The sequence below is a fragment of the Ailuropoda melanoleuca genome, chromosome X (genome assembly GCF_002007445.2).
Source record: "Ailuropoda melanoleuca isolate Jingjing chromosome X, ASM200744v2, whole genome shotgun sequence".
NCBI lineage: Eukaryota > Metazoa > Chordata > Mammalia > Carnivora > Ursidae > Ailuropoda > Ailuropoda melanoleuca.
The window spans coordinates 60,919,897-60,939,516 of NC_048238.1; the positions used below are offsets into that span (position 1 = coordinate 60,919,897).

General features: G+C 38.1%; 1 protein-coding gene across 1 annotated transcript; it reads left to right on the top strand.

Moving 5' to 3' along the window:
* The first annotated feature begins 1,793 nt into the window (after positions 1-1,793).
* Positions 1,794-5,516, top strand: POU3F4 (POU class 3 homeobox 4). Its single transcript, XM_002930034.3, has one exon. It carries the CDS (start codon positions 1,834-1,836, stop codon positions 2,917-2,919), a length of 1,086 nt encoding a protein of 361 aa, XP_002930080.1. The 5' UTR covers positions 1,794-1,833; the 3' UTR covers positions 2,920-5,516.
* Positions 5,517-19,620: the final 14,104 nt, after the last annotated feature.

Sequence of the window (19,620 nt, forward strand, 5' to 3'; positions counted from 1 at the left end):
TATATAAAGGAATGGCAGAATAAGCTCACCTTGTTTTTATTTTTTTTCTCATTTTCTTGCATTTTCTTCAGATCTGTCTTCTTAGAGAAACTAATGCCTTAATGACTTTCTGGTAGCTGCAAGCCTTCTTTTATTTCTGCTAAATATATGAAAATGTATGCAAATTTAAATCAAGCTAAACCTAGGAGCTCTTGCAATATATTTAATGGGATTTCAAACCAATAAGGGAACTCTGATGCTGTCTTCTGTAAGTGCAAATATAATTACGCAGCTAGGTTACCTTCGAAATTATGCAATGGAAGGTCATTTTTTTTTTTACTTCAGAAATCCAGCTGGGTATCCCGTGTTGCCTTTTCTCAGCTAGAGCAAATGTAAAACCTTTGCATTTTCACCCCACTCAGCTTACAAGCAACGACTTTGCATAGGGCTGTAGAGTACAGGGGACTTGCCCTTCCCTAACTTACAAAAGCTTAGGAGTACAAGTCTTTCTTGTTTCCTCTAACCAAAATGTGAAAACGGTCCTGTCCTCCCAAGCCGAAAGCAAATTCAAGCTTATGGGGATGTGTGTGTGTGTGGGGGGGTACTTAATGCCAAACAGCCTGCCATCTCTCATCACTTTCTCTCTCTCTCTCTCTCTCTCTCTCTGAATTTTCAGGGCACACTAAATGATACCCATTTACTTCAACTTGACTGGGATGGGGAGGGGGAAAGCAGTGCATGCTAAAAACAATTTTCCTAGGGGACAGCATCGGGCGCGGTAATCGCGAACATTCTTCTATGTGCCTACTGAGAGCGGGTCCGCTGTGTATCTGGGGTGACTGTGAGGGAGGGCTGCCCATTTCAGCAAGCATTACCTCTGAAAGAAGTTGTGGGATCGCTGATGGGAGCTAATATGGAGCAGTAATAAAAAGCAAGTCGTCCAATTGACCAACTAGATTGGAAGGAAAACTTCAAAATAACTGTATTTTGTTAGTATCACATTAGATTTTACTTTTATCACATTAGGTTTTCCCAGAATCTTCCAGTTCTTCACGCCTTAAATAAAAATTTTTAGAAGAAGTTGGACATCTCTTTCTTAGATGCTTTCTGACCTTGATATTGAGTTTCTCATAAATGATAAAATGAAATAAATAAAACAAGTCGAAATAGTTCTTATTGGAATTATGGACTCCAGTCTTATAGATTTAGGGTCCTATCAAAAAGGGGTTCCTTTGCTCAAAGTTTGTAGCAAGATTTTGGTTTGCGGTCCCCTGCACACAACTAACCCAGAACGCTAAACGAATTTGGTAAAAATCCCAATCCATTGAAACCTAGATGACATTTAAACTGGTTATATGGTTTTCTTATATTTTTTCTTTCTCTATTTTGGTTAATCTAAATAATACAAAAGGAATTCTAAAACCATTTTGCTACTTCATCCCCTATCCACCCGCCCCCAAATACATACAAACACACTTCCCTCTTGGTACTTCCCCCTCCACTACAAACATCCACGAAGTCCGGGGGCAGGGGGGGAGGGGAGGGAGGAGGGTTAACCAAATAAGCTGCCGCCACTCAGCGCGAGGCAGCCAATGGAGCCGAAAGATTGATTTACTTCCTGCTCAGGTCTCGCTGAAACTCTAGTGCTTCGCCAGCTTAATTTGGAAAGTTAGCCCGGCCTCCCGTGCCGCCATTGGCCGAGACCGCGGCTGGCCAGGCCGAAACGTGTTGCAATTGGCCACAGCGCGTGCCGGTAACTCGCTCTCGCGGCTTTGGCTCCCCCGCACCATAGATGTCAAAGGCTGAAGCTGCTCCCTTTGCCACATTATAACTAGTAGGGGATCCTCATAGACCATGGCCACAGCTGCCTCGAATCCCTACAGCATTCTCAGTTCTAGCTCCCTAGTCCATGCGGACTCTTCGGGCATGCAGCAGGGGAGCCCTTTCCGAAACCCTCAGAAACTTCTCCAAAGTGATTACTTGCAGGGAGTTCCTAGCAATGGGCATCCTCTCGGGCATCACTGGGTGACCAGTCTGGGCGATGGAGGCCCATGGTCTTCCACACTTGCCACCAACCCCCTGGACCAGCAGGACGTGAAGCCCGGGCGCGAAGACCTACAGCTGGGTGCGATCATCCATCACCGCTCACCGCACGTCGCCCACCACTCTCCGCACACTAACCATCCGAATGCATGGGGGGCTAGCCCGGCTCCGAACCCGTCCATCACGTCCAGCGGCCAACCCCTTAACGTGTACTCGCAGCCTGGCTTCACAGTGAGCGGCATGCTGGAGCACGGAGGGCTCACCCCACCGCCAGCCTCTGCCTCTGCACAGAGCCTGCACCCCGTGCTCCGGGATCCCCCAGACCACAGCGACCTAGGCTCGCACCACTGCCAGGACCACTCGGACGAGGAGACACCAACCTCGGATGAGTTGGAACAGTTCGCCAAACAGTTCAAACAAAGAAGAATCAAGTTGGGCTTCACACAGGCCGACGTGGGGCTGGCGCTGGGCACACTGTACGGCAACGTGTTCTCACAGACCACTATCTGCAGGTTCGAGGCCTTGCAGCTGAGCTTCAAGAACATGTGCAAGCTGAAGCCGCTGCTGAACAAGTGGCTGGAGGAGGCTGATTCGTCCACAGGGAGCCCGACCAGCATTGACAAAATCGCAGCTCAGGGCCGTAAGCGCAAGAAGCGAACCTCCATCGAGGTGAGTGTCAAGGGCGTACTGGAAACGCATTTCCTCAAGTGTCCCAAGCCTGCCGCGCAGGAGATTTCCTCGCTGGCAGACAGCCTCCAGTTGGAGAAAGAAGTGGTGCGTGTCTGGTTCTGTAATCGAAGACAGAAAGAGAAAAGAATGACTCCGCCGGGGGATCAGCAGCCACATGAGGTTTATTCGCACACCGTGAAAACAGACACGTCCTGCCACGATCTCTGACTGCGGGAAGCAAGAAAGCGGCCGGCCGCACTGGGAGCAGCGCGGAATTCTTTCTCTCCCACTCTCTTCCTTTCGCTTCAGCTTTATTATTGGTATCTAGAGACATAGCAATATCTAGATATCTAGATAAGGCTCTTCTCTCTCTCTCCCCCCATTTTTTTTTCTTTCTTACTTTTTTTTTTTTCAAAATAGGGGATTCTAACATATTAAAAAAGGAAACACACTCACACACGCATTCAGGCTTCTTAACGCTGATACACAGTTGCATTAAGCAGTCCAGGCGGGGAACTCTTACACCCTGCGGCCCAGGCAACTGTTTCCTCCAACCTTTTCTGTTGATCAATACATATTGTTTACTTTGAGTAAGGTCTGTTTGGTTGCTCCTCTCTTGGAAGAACAAGGAGTGGGGTAACATGGGGGTGGGGAAGGATGGGAGGGGGTGGGAAGACAGATGTGTGCCTCTGAATAACCTTTCAGCGCCTTGGTTATAGCAGCTGTATTTCAGGTGAAATCTGTTTTACAATAGACTAGTTTTGCATTTTTAAAAACTTCTATAGCGTTTCTAAATGTCTGCGGTGTTTTACTACAAGCTGTACACAATATTTGTGAGATAATTTGTATCTAATCGGCCACTCCACATTATTATTGCTGTTATGATTATTCCTTCATTGAGCTGATGGTTTTCTAATTGCTTAAAAAAGGGAAGGGGGTGGGAGGAGGAGGGGAAGAGATGAAAAAAAACCACCCACCCACCCCCTACCCTGAATCTGTATGGAGAAGAGAGAGAGGTACAATGGATAAAGTTGTTGATGATGATAGTGGATGGATATATATAATTTTTTCAGAGGGTAAAATACCTAGGATAGGCAGAATAGGCAAGCCAATTGGGTTTGCAAAGTACCGTGAAGTAGGAGAGGCGATTTTGAAGCTTTCTGTCTCCCTCCCGAATCTGTGGAGTGAGTCCTCGCAGGCTTCTACAGAGCAGATCCCTGTGCCTGAGAAGAATTTGCCTGTGGCGCCCAACAAAAGAGGTCGGCCTGAGGAGCTAAGAGGGCTCTGCACCTACCGAGGTCTGGAATGCTTGCACTCAGAACTCCGCACGGGTCCCGTGCCTCACTAAGACCGCCAGCGCGAACCCACCTCCGTCTTCCTAGGCGAAGGACTTTGCCTTCACACAGGATTGCTTTCGCTGGAGACGACGACCAGAGATGGTGGCGACAGACTGAGTCAGTGCCTCCCAGTTCAGTTCACCTCCAGTTCACCGCCCGCTCCCTAAGCGAGAAACCGTCGGGGAGGGGTGGCGAGTGGGGTGGTAGACAGGTGCTCTCTGCTCCGTGCAGAACGACAATGAAATGATTGGCAGAGGTCACAAGGATTCTGGTCTATCTTCTTTACCACCTCCTCTCCCGTATATACATACCTCTGTCTCTAAGCGGGCTCTCGGGAAGCCGTCTGCACGTCTCTGACAAGCACAGCTGGTAGAAGCCCACAGCGATGATTAAGCTAGATAGCGAGCGCCGCGGCTGGGTTTCTGTTTTTGTTTGTTTGTTTTTTTATTTTGATTTTTAACCTGCGTGTGTGTGTCTATGCGTGTGTGCGTGAGAGCGAGTGCAAATGCGCGCGCGCGTGTGTGTAGATAGCTGTGTGTATCGTATTACTATTTACAAAAAAAAAAAACTGCATAAAATCTCGCTAGGCTATGTAGAGATCCAAAAATATGCAGTTGCTGTGGCTTTATTGCTCACTCTCATGTCTAAACGCCAAGTCCACAGGAGCACCTCATTCTCAATGAACACACATGTGCAGGGCGGGCCAAGCACCCAACACCCAGACACAGCCCGCCAGATCTCGCTGGGGGCTCCGCATGCCTGGGCTGGCTGCCTGGCCCGGCCTTCAGGTGCAGCTTCTGTAGACAAAGCATCAAACTACCTAAGGACCAAAATGCCTAGGGCCCCTTGTGGAAGATGCGCTAGTATGGGCTGCCAGGCCTCTGGTCCACCACACTGCGTCTCCCCCAGCTGTAGGTTGAAGGACATGTGTTAATTCAAATCCTGGACCCTTTTTCTTTTTTGTCAAGACTGCATTCTGTTGGTAGTTGCATTTTTGTTCTGGAAATTCTTTTGTTTGTTTTGTTTTTCCACACTGAATTTGTGTTTTACAACTGTTAGGATTTTTGGTTTGTTTTGATTTTATATTTTCCTTTGCAGTTAAGTGCTATGATTCAAACCTGAGTTAACCCAAATATTTCTGCTGACTTTATAATTGTACAGTTTTGTATATTAAACGTTTTTGAAGTTATTAATTTAAAGAAAGATCATTTAGTTTATTCATTTAGTAACTGATGTATAATAAACACTATTTTCATTAAGAGTTGCTTTTTCAACTATTTTATTCAAATTGCCTATTGCAGTTGTCAGCAATTATTTATTTTCAATAAATTCTGAATTATGTTTAAAAGAAAACTCAAAGATGAGTTGGATGTCAAAAAGAAAACAATTCGCTGTAATGTTTGATGTGAACAGTTTTAGTCAAGGGGTTTATATTGACGCAATATTTTATTGTTGTAAAAGATTTAAAATAAAGCATTTAAATAAAACATTTTTCCAAAAAAATCGTTTTTTTTTCTTTCCTCCTTTTTTAATTGTGTGGTGTGTGAATTGAAGCATTTAAATAGAGGCACATTTCTGGTAAGCAGCGCATCTGCTCTGCTTCAGGTTAGAAATCATTAGTCATTGTTTTGATTCTTGATTCTCTCCCTCTGACTTTTAGCCTTTCATGCACTGGCATGCACAGCGGGGCCCGTTATCGTGCACATGCCCACCGCTCACGCAAAACACACCCTAAATGGTGGGAAACGGCATGGGGAAACCTGGCAGGATAGGGGGTTATTTCAGGACGTGTAATATTATTAATGTTCTCTGAAAGGGGTGTGTCTGTCTCTAGTCCAGCAGACAGACACTTCTCTTAAACTGTCCCTCCTGAAACTGGACCCAGACCTTCGCTGAGGTTTTCATCTTGCTTCCCTGCAACCACTCCTCTTCTTCTGGTTTGGGACCAGTACCTTTCTGGTAGATGAGCTCTCATTCCCTTGATGAAGGATGAAAAGGTGACTAAATGTAAAAAATGCTCTCCTTCTTAAGGCCCCTTCTGGGCCCAGAAACTCTGATAAACTGTTGTCCACTTAATGTTGCCCACTAAACCTGAATTCTGTCCATTCCTATATGACTCAGGGGGGAAGAAAAAAATCATTAGAGACATTTGGAGGAGAAGTTTAATTTATTATAATTCTTCCCACTCCTATTTACCATTTCAACTCTGTTATTTTGTCACAAGACCCTCCATAGAATAAGGGACAGTTACCTGTAGTGATGGCTTAGGAGTAATTTACTAAATCAGAAGCAACTATGTTTTAAGGCTTTGTATGTACATGCAAGATTTAACCAACTTTTTGTTTTAGTAGATGCATATCATGCAATAGACAAGACATTTAACTATAACTTTCCAACAGTAAAACTCTTCTCAATTCATATTCTAAAATGTTTTTTGGTAGACAAAGCAAAATCATTTAATCATTTTAGCAGGTACAGATTATCACATGTAATGTCTTGCATTTTTAGATTGCCTAATTATTATTGTTGCACAGTGCACAATGCACATGTGAGTATTATAAATGAAATATGCTTCATGTTCTTTGTATGTTCTTTGTATGCCCATAGGCATATCTCTCTTTATAAATAATACTGAATTTATAGAGATGTGTCTACAATCACAAAATATATAGTCTTAAATCTGTTGGCTCTCTTTCTGTTCATACCAACCAACCTCTTTCTCTTTCAATATCCTATGATTTTTTAATTGATCAAAAAGTTATACTTTTCTCATTAAAGTACACAGAAACCAACTAGCAGTGTATTCTAAAGTTTTTAATGGGACCATGAGCAGGTATTATAGGAGATACTTATATATAGACATCTGTCACTATTCAACAATATTTTTACTATGTATTACTGATACATGTATTTTATACATGTTTACAAGACTTTGTTCCTTTACTGACTGTTTTCTTTTTCTTAAAATATAACTAAGGCCTAGTTGGCTTTTATGAGGACCTCTTTATCTACCTTGTTATATCATTAACATAACATTTTCATTAAAATTCAGGGGATGTTGGTGCCTTTGCCTAGGACTTTCTTTGTATTGAGGTTGCTGCCATCCTATTTGCACCCAAAGGCTTTGTAGGAGAAGCAGCTTTGGCCTCAGTTTCTCTTAGGCCTTCATAACAGTGGCTTTCTCTCCCATAATGAGAATTGGTGGGTTCAACAATAATAATATGTAATGGGTGAAGGTAAACGTTTCATCCCCAACACCTGATCAGAGCAATAGAAAATTAAGAGATTGTGAAGAGGGTGAGATTTTGGAAGTGATGGGATATGAAAAGAGCAAGTATTTAGATGTTACAGGTATTCTAACAAAGTCAGATATGTGAATCAAGTATATGTTTGTATGTAGACATGATTGCCTAAATGGTTGTGGTTCTCTGTATGTATAACAAAAGGTAAATAGATTACTAACCTCCAGCATGTATCCTCCCAACAATAAAAGAAGAGAAATATTATTCCTGGGAATTGGTTTCTTGTCTTTAAAAAGGAAAGGGTAGGGGAAACTATTGTCTACATTAGTACATGAGCTGTGTTTGTCTTCAATAAAATCAAACACTGTTCCCTTGGAAATATTTAGCATTCAGATATTTCCCTTGCTCCCAAGTCAGGATGCTGTTGTTGTTTTAATTGCCTATAGGATATAAGTAGAAACATAAATTTCTGTTTTTACTTAAAATATCTTTTTCAGTAAGGAGGGAAGAAAAGAAAGGGAAAATAGATTAGTGGAAAATGATTAGACATTAAAAGATAGTTTTCCCAAAACAAGAATGTATTTTTTTCTGTCATATTCTTTTATTTATTTTTTTTAAGATTTTATTTATTTATTTATTCGACAGAGATAGAGACAGCCAGCAGAGAGGGAACACAAGCAGGGGGAGTGGGAGAGGAAGAAGCAGGCTCACAGCAGAGGAACCTGATGTGGGGCTCGATCCCATAACGCCGGGATCACGCCCTGAGCCAAAGGCAGACGCTTAACCGCTGTGCCACCCAGGCGCCCCTGTCATATTCTTTTAAAGACACATATGGAACTTTAAGATTGTGGAAATTATTTCAATGAATTAACATTAAAAAATCCAAACATATGGCCCTTTCAAAAAGTTTTCAAATCAGGAAAAGGTAATGATGCAAAACAATACCATGCAAATTGATATCACTTGCACTAATCCATTCTGTAAAATAAAAGGATAAAATATTCTTAATACAAGTTACTCATTTAGAGATGTTAATTATTAAAGCATTAAGAAAAGTGAATATAAAATATATTTGAAATCAATTAAGGGTTTTTGTAATAAGATGAAATAAAAGTACCTTTTCTTAAGAGCACTGCTGATGGAATATTTCTAAAATTAAGGGATTATGTAAAAGAATACAGTCTTGAAAAGAATATCCAGTTAATTTAGGCTGCCTCAAAAGGTGGGGGTAGGGAGGGTCGCATGCAAGAAACTAGATTATTATTTCTATAAACAGAATCCACAAAATTAAACCTTTGTGCCTTCCAGTTTAAAAATGCATTAGATCATTATGCTTTCTTTCATAAATATGAATATAGAACTTTTACCTATTCACACATTATCTAACTCAGTAGCTAGAACACTGGGTTCTCTTTACAAACTTATTTGTTATCAAGGAGGATTTAGTATAAGATGGGCTCATCTTGGATGCCTTCCAAGGGGGCTTGTTTGCTCAACTATCAAAAGGGCCTTATTATTAGGTGGTTTCACTCTCTAAGGGAGAGAATCATAGGACAGCTGGCTTTTGGGTGAAACTCTACTATATATATATATATATATATATAGAGAGAGAGAGAGAGAGAGAGAGAGAGAGAGAGAGAGAGGCCTACTCACAACTGTAAACTTGCTCCTTCCCAGCTCCTCCTCCTTCTATGCTCACACTTGCATACTCACAGGGTGATGTAACAGAAAGCAGGCTGTCCTCAGAGACAAGACAGAGAAGACCAATTCATTAGGTATGTCTTTTCATCTCTCCAGCTACTCAGTTTCCACACTATTCTGGTATAGTCAATTGACAAGACAAAAAACTCATTCTATCAACCTCTTGTTTTATTTATATAATGTCAAAAAAATCTAGTTTGAGTGATCCTCCCCCAAACTGTGACACACACACACACACGACCTGTATTGACTGCTTGCATTGTCACCTTGTAAACAATGTCTCATATCAGCATTGATTCTTGGGAGGAAGGGGGGTCATGTAAACATTTTTCATATTGCTTGCTTCTCACCTTCCCCAGTGACTTTTCACATACTGGAGAATCTCATTATAATGTGGCTGATTATCTCCTAGATTTGACCAAACTGGAGACCAGCCTTTACTCTGCCCCCTTTCACAGATATGGAAAAGCCTACTATAAAAGTGTACTTGTAAAGTAGGTGTTACTATCCCCCCAAGACCAATATTAAAGAGTGGTTTGTTCCACAGAATTTATATCTGGTAAAAGGTTTTCCCTTCCATAATACTTGCAATCTGAGCACAGAAAACCACACACATACCCTCACGACCTGCTAAGATATCTGCTTGATATCATATTTGGAAAGTACGGTAAGTAGAAGGCTATGGGCCAGGCGCAGTTAACAGGGCTTCAAATGGCATATGATTCCAAACTGCAGGAAAAAAAAGCTATGTGAGTGGATTCATTGCACAGAAGAATACCATTTTTCTTAATGTTTTACTATTCACAGTGTACTTGCAGAGGTGTTGGTAGTATTCATATTTAATTAACATCTTCTTTTTTTCTTTATTGCCACAGAAGCACACATACCTACATATATAGAAAAGGTCAGAATCAAAGACAGAAGTCTGTCTTGAACCTGTGGTGGCATAGAAAAATAACAGAAAAAAATCACATTTGTGAAATTTATTGGCATAATCAGGGACTGTGTCTGTTCAAAACAATGTACAATAGCCACTGTAAAGGGATAGGGATTGACTTGCTCAAAAGTGAACAGCGATTTTTTACAAATGAATTATTTTATCATAAGAAGAGGAGCTGAGTGTCTTTAACCTAAAATTCTGAATTCTGAGCCTTTGAAATTCTAGATAAACATATTTTCCTGAATCACTTTCATTTTCTATGTTATATCCTGGCAGAGAAAATTCAAACTTCTTTAGATTTTACACTAAAACTAAAACTAAGGTAATATTTCAGTGTACCTCTTTCATACATCCTGAGTCTTCCCTCTATCACTGTCCATGGATGAGTAGACATTGTTGGCTCTATGGATGTTCCCCATTGGCTTCCTTAGGACAGGTCTAAAAGCTGGTATAGAAGGGATTGCAGGACAAAGGGCCTGCTGCCCACCCTGAGAGCTTCAGTCTCTCATCTACAGTAGAAGTTCAAGTTCTATAATCTCTTCCACCCCTTAGTCCTCTGCTTCTGCATGTGCTAGCTTGATGTCTGCTGCTGAGAACTAACTAGCCTTCTTTTCAGTGGATGACAAGTATGTCTACAGGTGGATAATTTAAAAATTGCTGATTTAAAATAATTTTATTTTCTGAAGCTTTCACTGTGCATCTGATTTGTACTTTGTACTGTACTTATGCATGATTTAGAGAACTTGCAAGTAGAAGAGTTTAAATAAAGGCAATAAGATTTTCAATTTATGCTCTACCTTTCCTCCTTAAGGATCCCTAGGCACTTTAGAAATCATGTATACAATACACCTGCAACAACCAATATGCAAATCACAACAAAATGACCACTTCAGGCCACATAAAATGACCACACTCAGTCCAGGCAAAAACTCATTAATATCAATAGGAGTTCTGTGCACAATTGAAGGGCAATCAGTATATGCCATGGGTCTCATTCACTGCTGTGTGAGAATATCAAAGTTCATGGTCTCTTATTGCAAAGGAATAAAGTCTTACATTTTAGACTCATGTCATATTTGAAGAAAAATGGCAAAGGAATTCACATGTTTTCAATAATTTTGCTTAAATTTATCTTTGAGCCTTTTGGAGAAAAACATTTTTTGGTAACTGAAAAACCAGTGATACTCAAAAGTAATTGTGCATAATATTTTAAATTAAAATTGTTATAAACATCTGCAGAAAAAAAAACTTAAATGGAAAAATCTTAAACTTACAGTCTCTTGGTTGTTTCTAATTACACACACACACACACACACACCCACAAAGATGCACAGAAAGCACACACGCTGGACTCATTGTTTTAAAAGTAACCATTGAAACTGTTCTTAAGCTAATAATCACCACCCAAGTAACTCCTCCCACCCCCCACTAACACCACCCAGTTTGTATTTTGTGAAAACAAATAAGCTGTTCAGTTTTGTAAAAATGAACAAGCTGTTCAGTTGAAGGGGGTGGATTCGGTATGTTTTAAATGTATTAAGGTAAAGGGGGCTTTCAGCACCAGGGCTTATACTTTAATAGAGAATAATTTATTTTCTGGCTCACTTTTAACCCTCTTGACTATGGGATATGTGATACAAATGGGAACTCCTCTTCAGTGAAAGCAGTGCAAACTATACTATCATTACCTCTTGATAGTATGCAAACACATTTAAAAAAATTCTGGAAAAACACATAAAAAATCAACCTACCTGCAATGAATCTGGGTATTTACTGGAAAATATTTGTTGATCTAATCCCTTTGTGCCTGCCCTGACCCTGTTCCATGTCTCTGGCTGTCAGAATTGTGCAGTCCCTACTCAAAGCTCAGTGTCAAATTAAAAAGTGACAAGAATGGGGCAACATAATAATAGCTTAAAGCTATTCTCCACCTTTCCCCATACAAACATATGAATTTCAAAACCCAGTATTTTTTACATGATAAATATATTCAGATTTTACATGTAAACTGATAGAATAAAAATGTCTACAACATCCAATTTAACAAGTATATTTATTTAGTGCATACTATTTGCAAGGCATTATTGGCTTAGAATGTGAAGGGTGTGTAATAAGGTATGGAGCTTGTTACGAGGAGCTAACAATCCCTAGGGAAAACAGAAATAAGATAGAAATGTGAACAATTTTTAATTAAACAAGAGTTGGAGAGTGTTGGAGATACTATTGTCAAATTCGGTATCACTGTTCTGTATTTTTGTTGTTACTTTTTAATGATACATTCTCACATTTAAGAACAAGATTTGTTTATGCTACTTTGATAATATTGTACATCTTTGTTGAACCCCAGGTAGATGCAACTATTAATTGACTTATATGTATAGACACAGAGTCATTGCATCATTTGCAACTGTATCTAGCTCTGATGAGATTGAATTATGTTTGTAAAGAAATTTTGAAAAGGGGTATAGTGCAGAAAGATCAATACATTACCAACTTCTAAAACTCACTTCCTGTTTCTCCTCTCCACACTTTGAAAACTTGGGGTAAATGTCAGGCAACATAAGCAATATGAAATGTTTCTCTCTCCTTATTTTCACCTCTTTACCTGTTAGAGAATTAGTCTGTCCCACTGTGATTAGTGACTTGTGTTTGAATTAAGAAGGAGTGTAAACTTCACCAGCAGGTGCTGAGAATCATACTCCAACAAGATTCTGTGTGATTGTTCTGCTCCCAAGATGGATTACATTGTATGAGATTTATGACACAGTAAAAACACAAGGCAAAGAAAAGCATGAAAAATACATTTCCAGATCAGAAATTCCTGTTGGAAAATTTAAGGGTATTGTTATTTAAACAAAAAAAGGAAAAAAACCCAAAACCCTGGAAACCCCTTTTTTAAAAATCAAATTGTTCTCAGCTAAAAGCCAGATTCATTGAAATTTTCTGAAGTGTGTTTCTGCTGACTAGCAGTGGATGAAATAATTTCTATGAATTCAGAAACGTGTGGGGGAAATGGCACTGATGTTTAAGGTGTGACTGTTTAGTTGACTTGTTAGGATAATTTTCAGAGTTTGAAGAAAACTGAATCTCTAACAAAAAGTCAGTAAGTGGGGAACATATTCTGTCTTCTTTTTTTTCCTTTATGTATTTTTTCCTCTTCCAAAAGCATTCAACAAAGTGAGGTTTGTAGCACTATTTCAAAATTTCCAATTATTTTGTGAGAACTATGGTCAGTGTGAAAAATGTTCATTAACACTGATAATCAGAAGAATAAGAAAATTATTCTCAATGAGCCTGCATGTGCTTAAATAAATACAGAGTAATGGGAGACAGAAGCATGCTTATATTACGGAAAAGGGCTAGAAACACAGTGAACAATCTCATGACTATGCTGGCTTCCTAGCTAAGCCTTCTAGAACAAATTGCCACTGCTGTATTTCATGCTTTTCAGGAAACTGAGATAAACTTTAAGTAAAGTCACATAAGTAGCATAATGAGCAGTGCTCAAAGAGGACCCTTATTGACTGAGTAAATGCATTTTGACTTTGTCAAAGGCATCCCAGATGTATTTACGTAAATATCTTGGCTGTGGTAATATAGTATAGTTTTGCAAGATGTTACCTTGGATGAAAAAAAGTAAAGGGTACACAAGTCTTCCTATATTATTTTTTTTTAATTTTTACTAAATCCTCTTTTATTTTTTTTCAAATTTCCTTTCTATATTATTCCTTACAACTTCATGTGCATCTATAATTATCTCCATAAAACTTTAAATATCAAAAATCAAGGCACAATTTCAATAATTAAAAAAAGACCTGGTACTAATTATTTTCCTGCCATTTAGTTATTTTCAGGACTCTAAATCTTGACCTTTCATTTTTCTAGGTTTTTCTTTTTTGCAGGCAGAGGGAGGTGTTAAGGGAAGCAGTGTCTAAATAAAACCAGCCTGCTCTGGATTCTTAAATTATAAATAATCTCCATCTCTGGTGCTTATAGAGCATCCAAACCCATACCTTGACCCTAGAAGCCTTGGTTATCCACCTTGGATACTGTCTGGATGGTTTAGTTCCTAGCTGAGATGACTGCTTACAAAACCAGCCCCAGCTAAACCCAGGGAAAGGCAACACAATTAAATGGGTGCCCAAGAAATAATTTACCAAAACTATGTATGGACTTCTTGGAGACATATAATTTTAATTATTCAAAAACAATTAACTAATTCAACAAACATTTACTGAGTCTCTGTCACATTCCAGAATTAAAAATCAGTACAGTTTAGGGGTTTTATTTTGAGTGCTCTGGATTTTGGTGTGGTTTTGAATAACATGTCTGCAGCTTAACTACCTGTGGGTCATTGACCAAGTTCTTTAACTTCCTCTTTTTTCAAAGATTTATTTATTTATTTGAGAGAGAGAGAGAGAGAGAGAGAGAGAGAGAGAGCCAGAGCACAAGTGTAAGTGGGGAAAGGGACAGAGAGTGAGAATCCCCAAGCAGATTCCCTGCTGAGCACAGAGCCAGACATGACTCAATCCCAGGACCCCATGAGATCATGACCTGAGCTGAAACCAAGAATGACACTTAACCTAATGAGCCTCCCAGGTGCCCTGACTTCTTTAATTTCTGTCTAATTTTCTCATTTGTAAAATGAGAGTAATAGTAATTACATCTATCTAATAGGGTTGTGAAAATTAAACATATAAGTCATGCAGAATGTAAACTTAGTGCTTGACACATAGTAAGTACTCATTTGATATTAGCTTTAATTGCTCTGCACATTTCTCCTTCTTTTTTATGTTCTAAATCATAAGGAACAATGCAGTATGTTTGAAATTTATCTAAACAAACTTAAAAAGAAATTCCCTTTTTCATATTGACTACTGCAATGATTCACATCCCTCCTCACACACACTGCAATATACATGACAGTTGACATTTATAAGAACAACACACTAGATGGCTTTTCCCAGGATTGTGTGCTGTTCCCTGGACATTAGCTGTAACACAGGAACTTGAGAGTGATATCATCAAGACAATCTGTAATCTGTTTTTATGTATTTTAAAAAGGTAAATAACACACATTTTGATATTACAACTACCATTAGTAACACATTCTTTGTGACACACCTCACAACACATTGAAACACAATAGTGTTTGTGTTTGACACAGGAATGTCAATGGATTTCCTAACCTAAAGCATAGGCAAGTAATGCTGCTATTCACTTGGCTTAAGCACTTTAACCATGAACATGTCTTATTCCCATTAAGGAAGAGAATTCAAAAATAACTCCACTATATATATATAACTTAAAAATTCCTAGAAAAGACAGTTAAATGTCTCCTTTGTGTTCACCATCACTTAAAAAAAGATTCATATTATCCTATTCCTAAAAATACTTCTAAAAATCCAAGAAGGTTTCCCTAAAATTGTGAAACCATATATATTCTAGATGAAAAAAATAACTTTGGCCTACAGGTGAGAGGTGGTATCTCATCATGGTTTTGATTTGTATTTCCCTGATTATGAGCGATTTCTTTAGGGTGTGTTTTTTAAAAATTCAATTTATTTTTATTAAATTCAACTAATTAACATATAATGTATTATTAGTTTCAGAGGTAGAGTTCAGTGGTTCATTAGTTGCCTGTAACACCCAGTGCTCATTACATCATGTGCCCTCCTTAATGCACATCACCCAGTTATCCAATCCGCCCACCCACTGCCCTCCACCAACCCTAAGTTTATTTCCAATAGTTAAGAGTCTCTTATGGTTTGTCTCCATCTCTGATTTCATCTTATTTTATTTTTCTCTCCCTTCCTCTATGATCCTTTGCTTTGTTTCTTAAATTCCACATATGAATGAAATCATATGATAATTGTCTTTCTTTGATTGACTTATTTCGGTTAGCATAACACCCTCTAGTTCCATTCATGTCATTACAAATGGTTTCATATGTCTGTTAGCCATCTGTATGTCCTTGGAAAAAGGTCTGTTCATGTCTTCTGACCATTTCTTAGCTGAATTATTTATTTTTGGGGTGTTAAGTTTGATAAGTTCATTATAGGTTTTGGATATTTAAAAAAAAAAGTTCCTTCTTAAATACAGAGAACAAACTGGTGGTTGCCAGAGGGGAGGTGGAGGGGATGGGCAAAATAGGTAAAGGGGATTAAGAGGTGCCAACTTCCAGTAATAAGATAAAAGTCATGGATATAAAAAGTACAGCATATGGAATATAGTCAATAATAAAACAATTTCATTTTTAAGGCAAAATTTGTAATGTGACTACAAAATGGCATAATATGTATTAATTTGTTCCCATGACAATAACTGTAAGACAAATGAAAAATAGTACAAAACTAAATAAGAACTATGGTGAAGACAGGCATTATTAAGGAATTGTAAGAAACTCCAAAAGTCTAGTCCTTAGAGTGATGACTTTTGATGCTTTTGAGAAAGGTAAGGAAAATTTGAACTTCCATAAATACATAATCGTGAACAAACGGACTCCTTTCTTACCTTTCTAGCCAAAGCCTAGTAACTGATGTGTATTTCATTTGTCAGGTAACCGATATAGCTACATGTGCTATTATTTACGTGTCTGTTTTATATTTGAAACATATTATTATTTGCATGCATAATATCTTGAAGCATCTAGAGTTTCATAGCATAATTATATGTTATATAAAACATGTTGTTTTGTCTGATCATTAGGTCAGATATTAGCCTTTATTACAAGTAAAAAAAATCATCTCCTTCTATATTATTCTCATCCAAATTAACTGCATTTAGATTTTTTTCCTTCATGAAAACTAAAATATCTTGTTGTAAGTGACATAGATTGTTAGATGTCAACTGTGGTCATATTGGCCTTGGCTAAAATATATAAATCCATCTCCTTTATTTTGAAAATGAATTTAGTAAGATTTATCAATATTACTACAAATCTTGGAAACACCAGCAATAGAATAATCTTGTTACAAGTGATTTTTTTTTCCTTCCAGAGAGAATGAAGGAACATTTTAGGTTCTTTGCAACTGTGATTTCTATCATATAAAGCTAATGAAAAATACCTGTTAGCAGTTCAAAATATGGCATTTAAAATTATATCATTTTGAGAATCATCTTTGCTATCTTCTTTCAACTATGTAAAAAATTAAGTACTGAGCATCTAATACAATTTCAGATCTAGTGACTAATAAATATTTTCATTTGAAAGGTAGCATTATAAGCTGATTTTAGATTATATAAGTCATCTTTTTCTGTTTCTAGCAGTTTTGGATAAAGCAACCACTTGTCAGAATATAAGTTGGAAAGAAAATAAAAATGAATCTATGGCTATCATAATGACCTAATTTTTTTAAAAGATTCTATTTATTTTTTTGAGAATGAGGGAGTAAAAGAGAGAGAGAGCAAAAGCAGGGTGAGGGACAGAGGCAGAAGCAGGCTCCCTGCTGAGCAAGAAGCCTGACGTGGTGCTTGATCCTGGGACTCCGGGACCATGACCTGAGCTGAAGGCAGACACTTAACCAACTGAGCCACCCAGGCGCTCCATAAAGACCTAATTTTAACACATGAGATTTTCTAGAACCCTTTAAAGTCTAGATGCTTCATTCTAATAAATGATATTTAGGATATTGAATGAATGAATAACAAAATTCTCATACTGAAGGCCTATAGGTTTCCCTGAAAAAAATTTGAAGAGAGTAAAATGCATCCTAGACACTTCTCTCTGGGCATGTTGCACAGTTACCCTTGGCTGTTCAAGTCCTATAGCACCCTGCCAAGGCCTACCTATCACCTAAACATTTCTTCCTTTCCTCTCCATAGTCCATTGGAAGACCATCCCTTCATCGGAACTACTCACCATCTTTGAATCAGATAACCTCTTCATATTTTTTCTATTTTAAAAGAGGATTGCCCATATTTTCTGCCTCTACCCCACAAGCCCGCCTAGTCTTCAATGAAGAATAGGCATAGGAAAAAAAAAAGAGTAGTCATAGAAAAGATTCCTATTTTCTCCACTTTAATATCAGGTGTTTATCACAGTGGTGTGGCTTTAATGAAAAGACAGCTTATATTTCTTGTATAACCAATAATAGCAGCTAGTGCTTATATAGCACTTATAAACTATTATTCTAAGTACTTTACATATATTAACTCATTTAATTCTCATAACAATCCTAAAATGGAGGTATTATTTCCATCCTGATTTTACAGATGAGGAAAATTAGGTCAGATAGATTGTGGAAATTGCGTAAGGTCATATAACTAAAACATGCCAGAGTAAGCTTCAAACTTGTATATCTGGCTCTAGAGCCTGTGCTCTTAACCACTGTACTAACCTGCCTCCCTATAGTGATAGTCAAAGACTGAAAGTTGGGAGTTTCCCAAAAACTATTTGTTATATCTTTATAAGCTAAAGCTAATTTAAAGCTCCCATATAAATACTTAGTTTTGGAAAATACAGACATTACAACAACTAATAAACCATTTTTGATCCCAATAGTAACAATTAAGTAAATATAATCTAATTTTATTTTGCTACAGAATTACTTTCATCTTATGATAAAATCTAAAATAGTACTTTTAGTTATTTGCCACAAATTAAATAGTCTCTACTAGACACTTATAGCAGGGACTGTATCTTATTGCTCAGAACTTAGAGGCATGACTGAATCATAATACATTCACATAATAGACACACACAATAAGTATTCAACAATACATTGAATAAGTGAATAACAAGAGCTACTAGTAATGATTACTTACCAAGTGTTAGGCACTATGAAACATGCTTTAGATATATTATATTGAATCCTTTAACAACCCAAATATAAGATAGGTAACATTACCCTCATTTTAAAATTGGAAAAAAATTCAGGTTCAGAGACTTTAACTTAAGTGTACAAATTATTGGCAGAATCATCATTCAAACCTATGTTATATCCCAAAGTCTATGTGCCTGTCATGATGTTATTGTGCAAGGGCTAAGATGGTCAATTTTCTTCCATTCTGGATGAGAAGAAATTTTCACCCAGCTTTTAAATCTCAGTTCTGATTTCAAAATACTTCTTAGCTCCAAATAAATAAGAAAGATGAAAGAAGAAAGAAAAGAGATAGTTAAAGAGGAAAATAAAACAGATAGAGGGAATTGGTGTCTATATATTTCTATGGAATGTTTGCCATAATTATATTCATGCTATGTATATAATAGATTATTTACTTGCCCATCTCTCCAACTGTACTATGAGATCTCCCAGAACAGGGAAAGTTACTTTTATATATTTTTTATGGGTCTGGTGTACAGTAAGTGGTCAAAAAGTGAACATAGAATAAATGAGAGGAGGAAATTGGGAGGAAAAAAGGAGAGGAGGCAAGACATATAAGAACAATTCTGGAGTAAAAAGCTGAAATGAGGATAAAATGTATCTCTCAGACTCACAAGCTCAAATATCTTTAGGCCAACACAAGTGATTTAAGGGAGTGATGTAAGCTGAGTGTTTGTAGGGAGTAGCGATGCCTGAGGTGAACCAGACACTGTATGTTCCTTCTCAAGGCATTTATGTAAAAGAGAAAATTAAAAATAGATATTGGTTAGGGGCGCCTGGGTGGCACAGCGGTTAAGCGTCTGCCTTCAGCTCAGGGCGTGATCCCGGCGTTATGGGATCGAGCCCCACATCAGGCTCCTCTGCTATGAGCCTGCTTCTTCCTC

Bases quoted from the DNA above. Each gene is read 5' to 3' on its own strand.
- POU3F4 (XM_002930034.3), top strand. From the start codon at position 1,834: ATGGCCACAGCTGCCTCGAATCCCTACAGCATTCTCAGTTCTAGCTCC.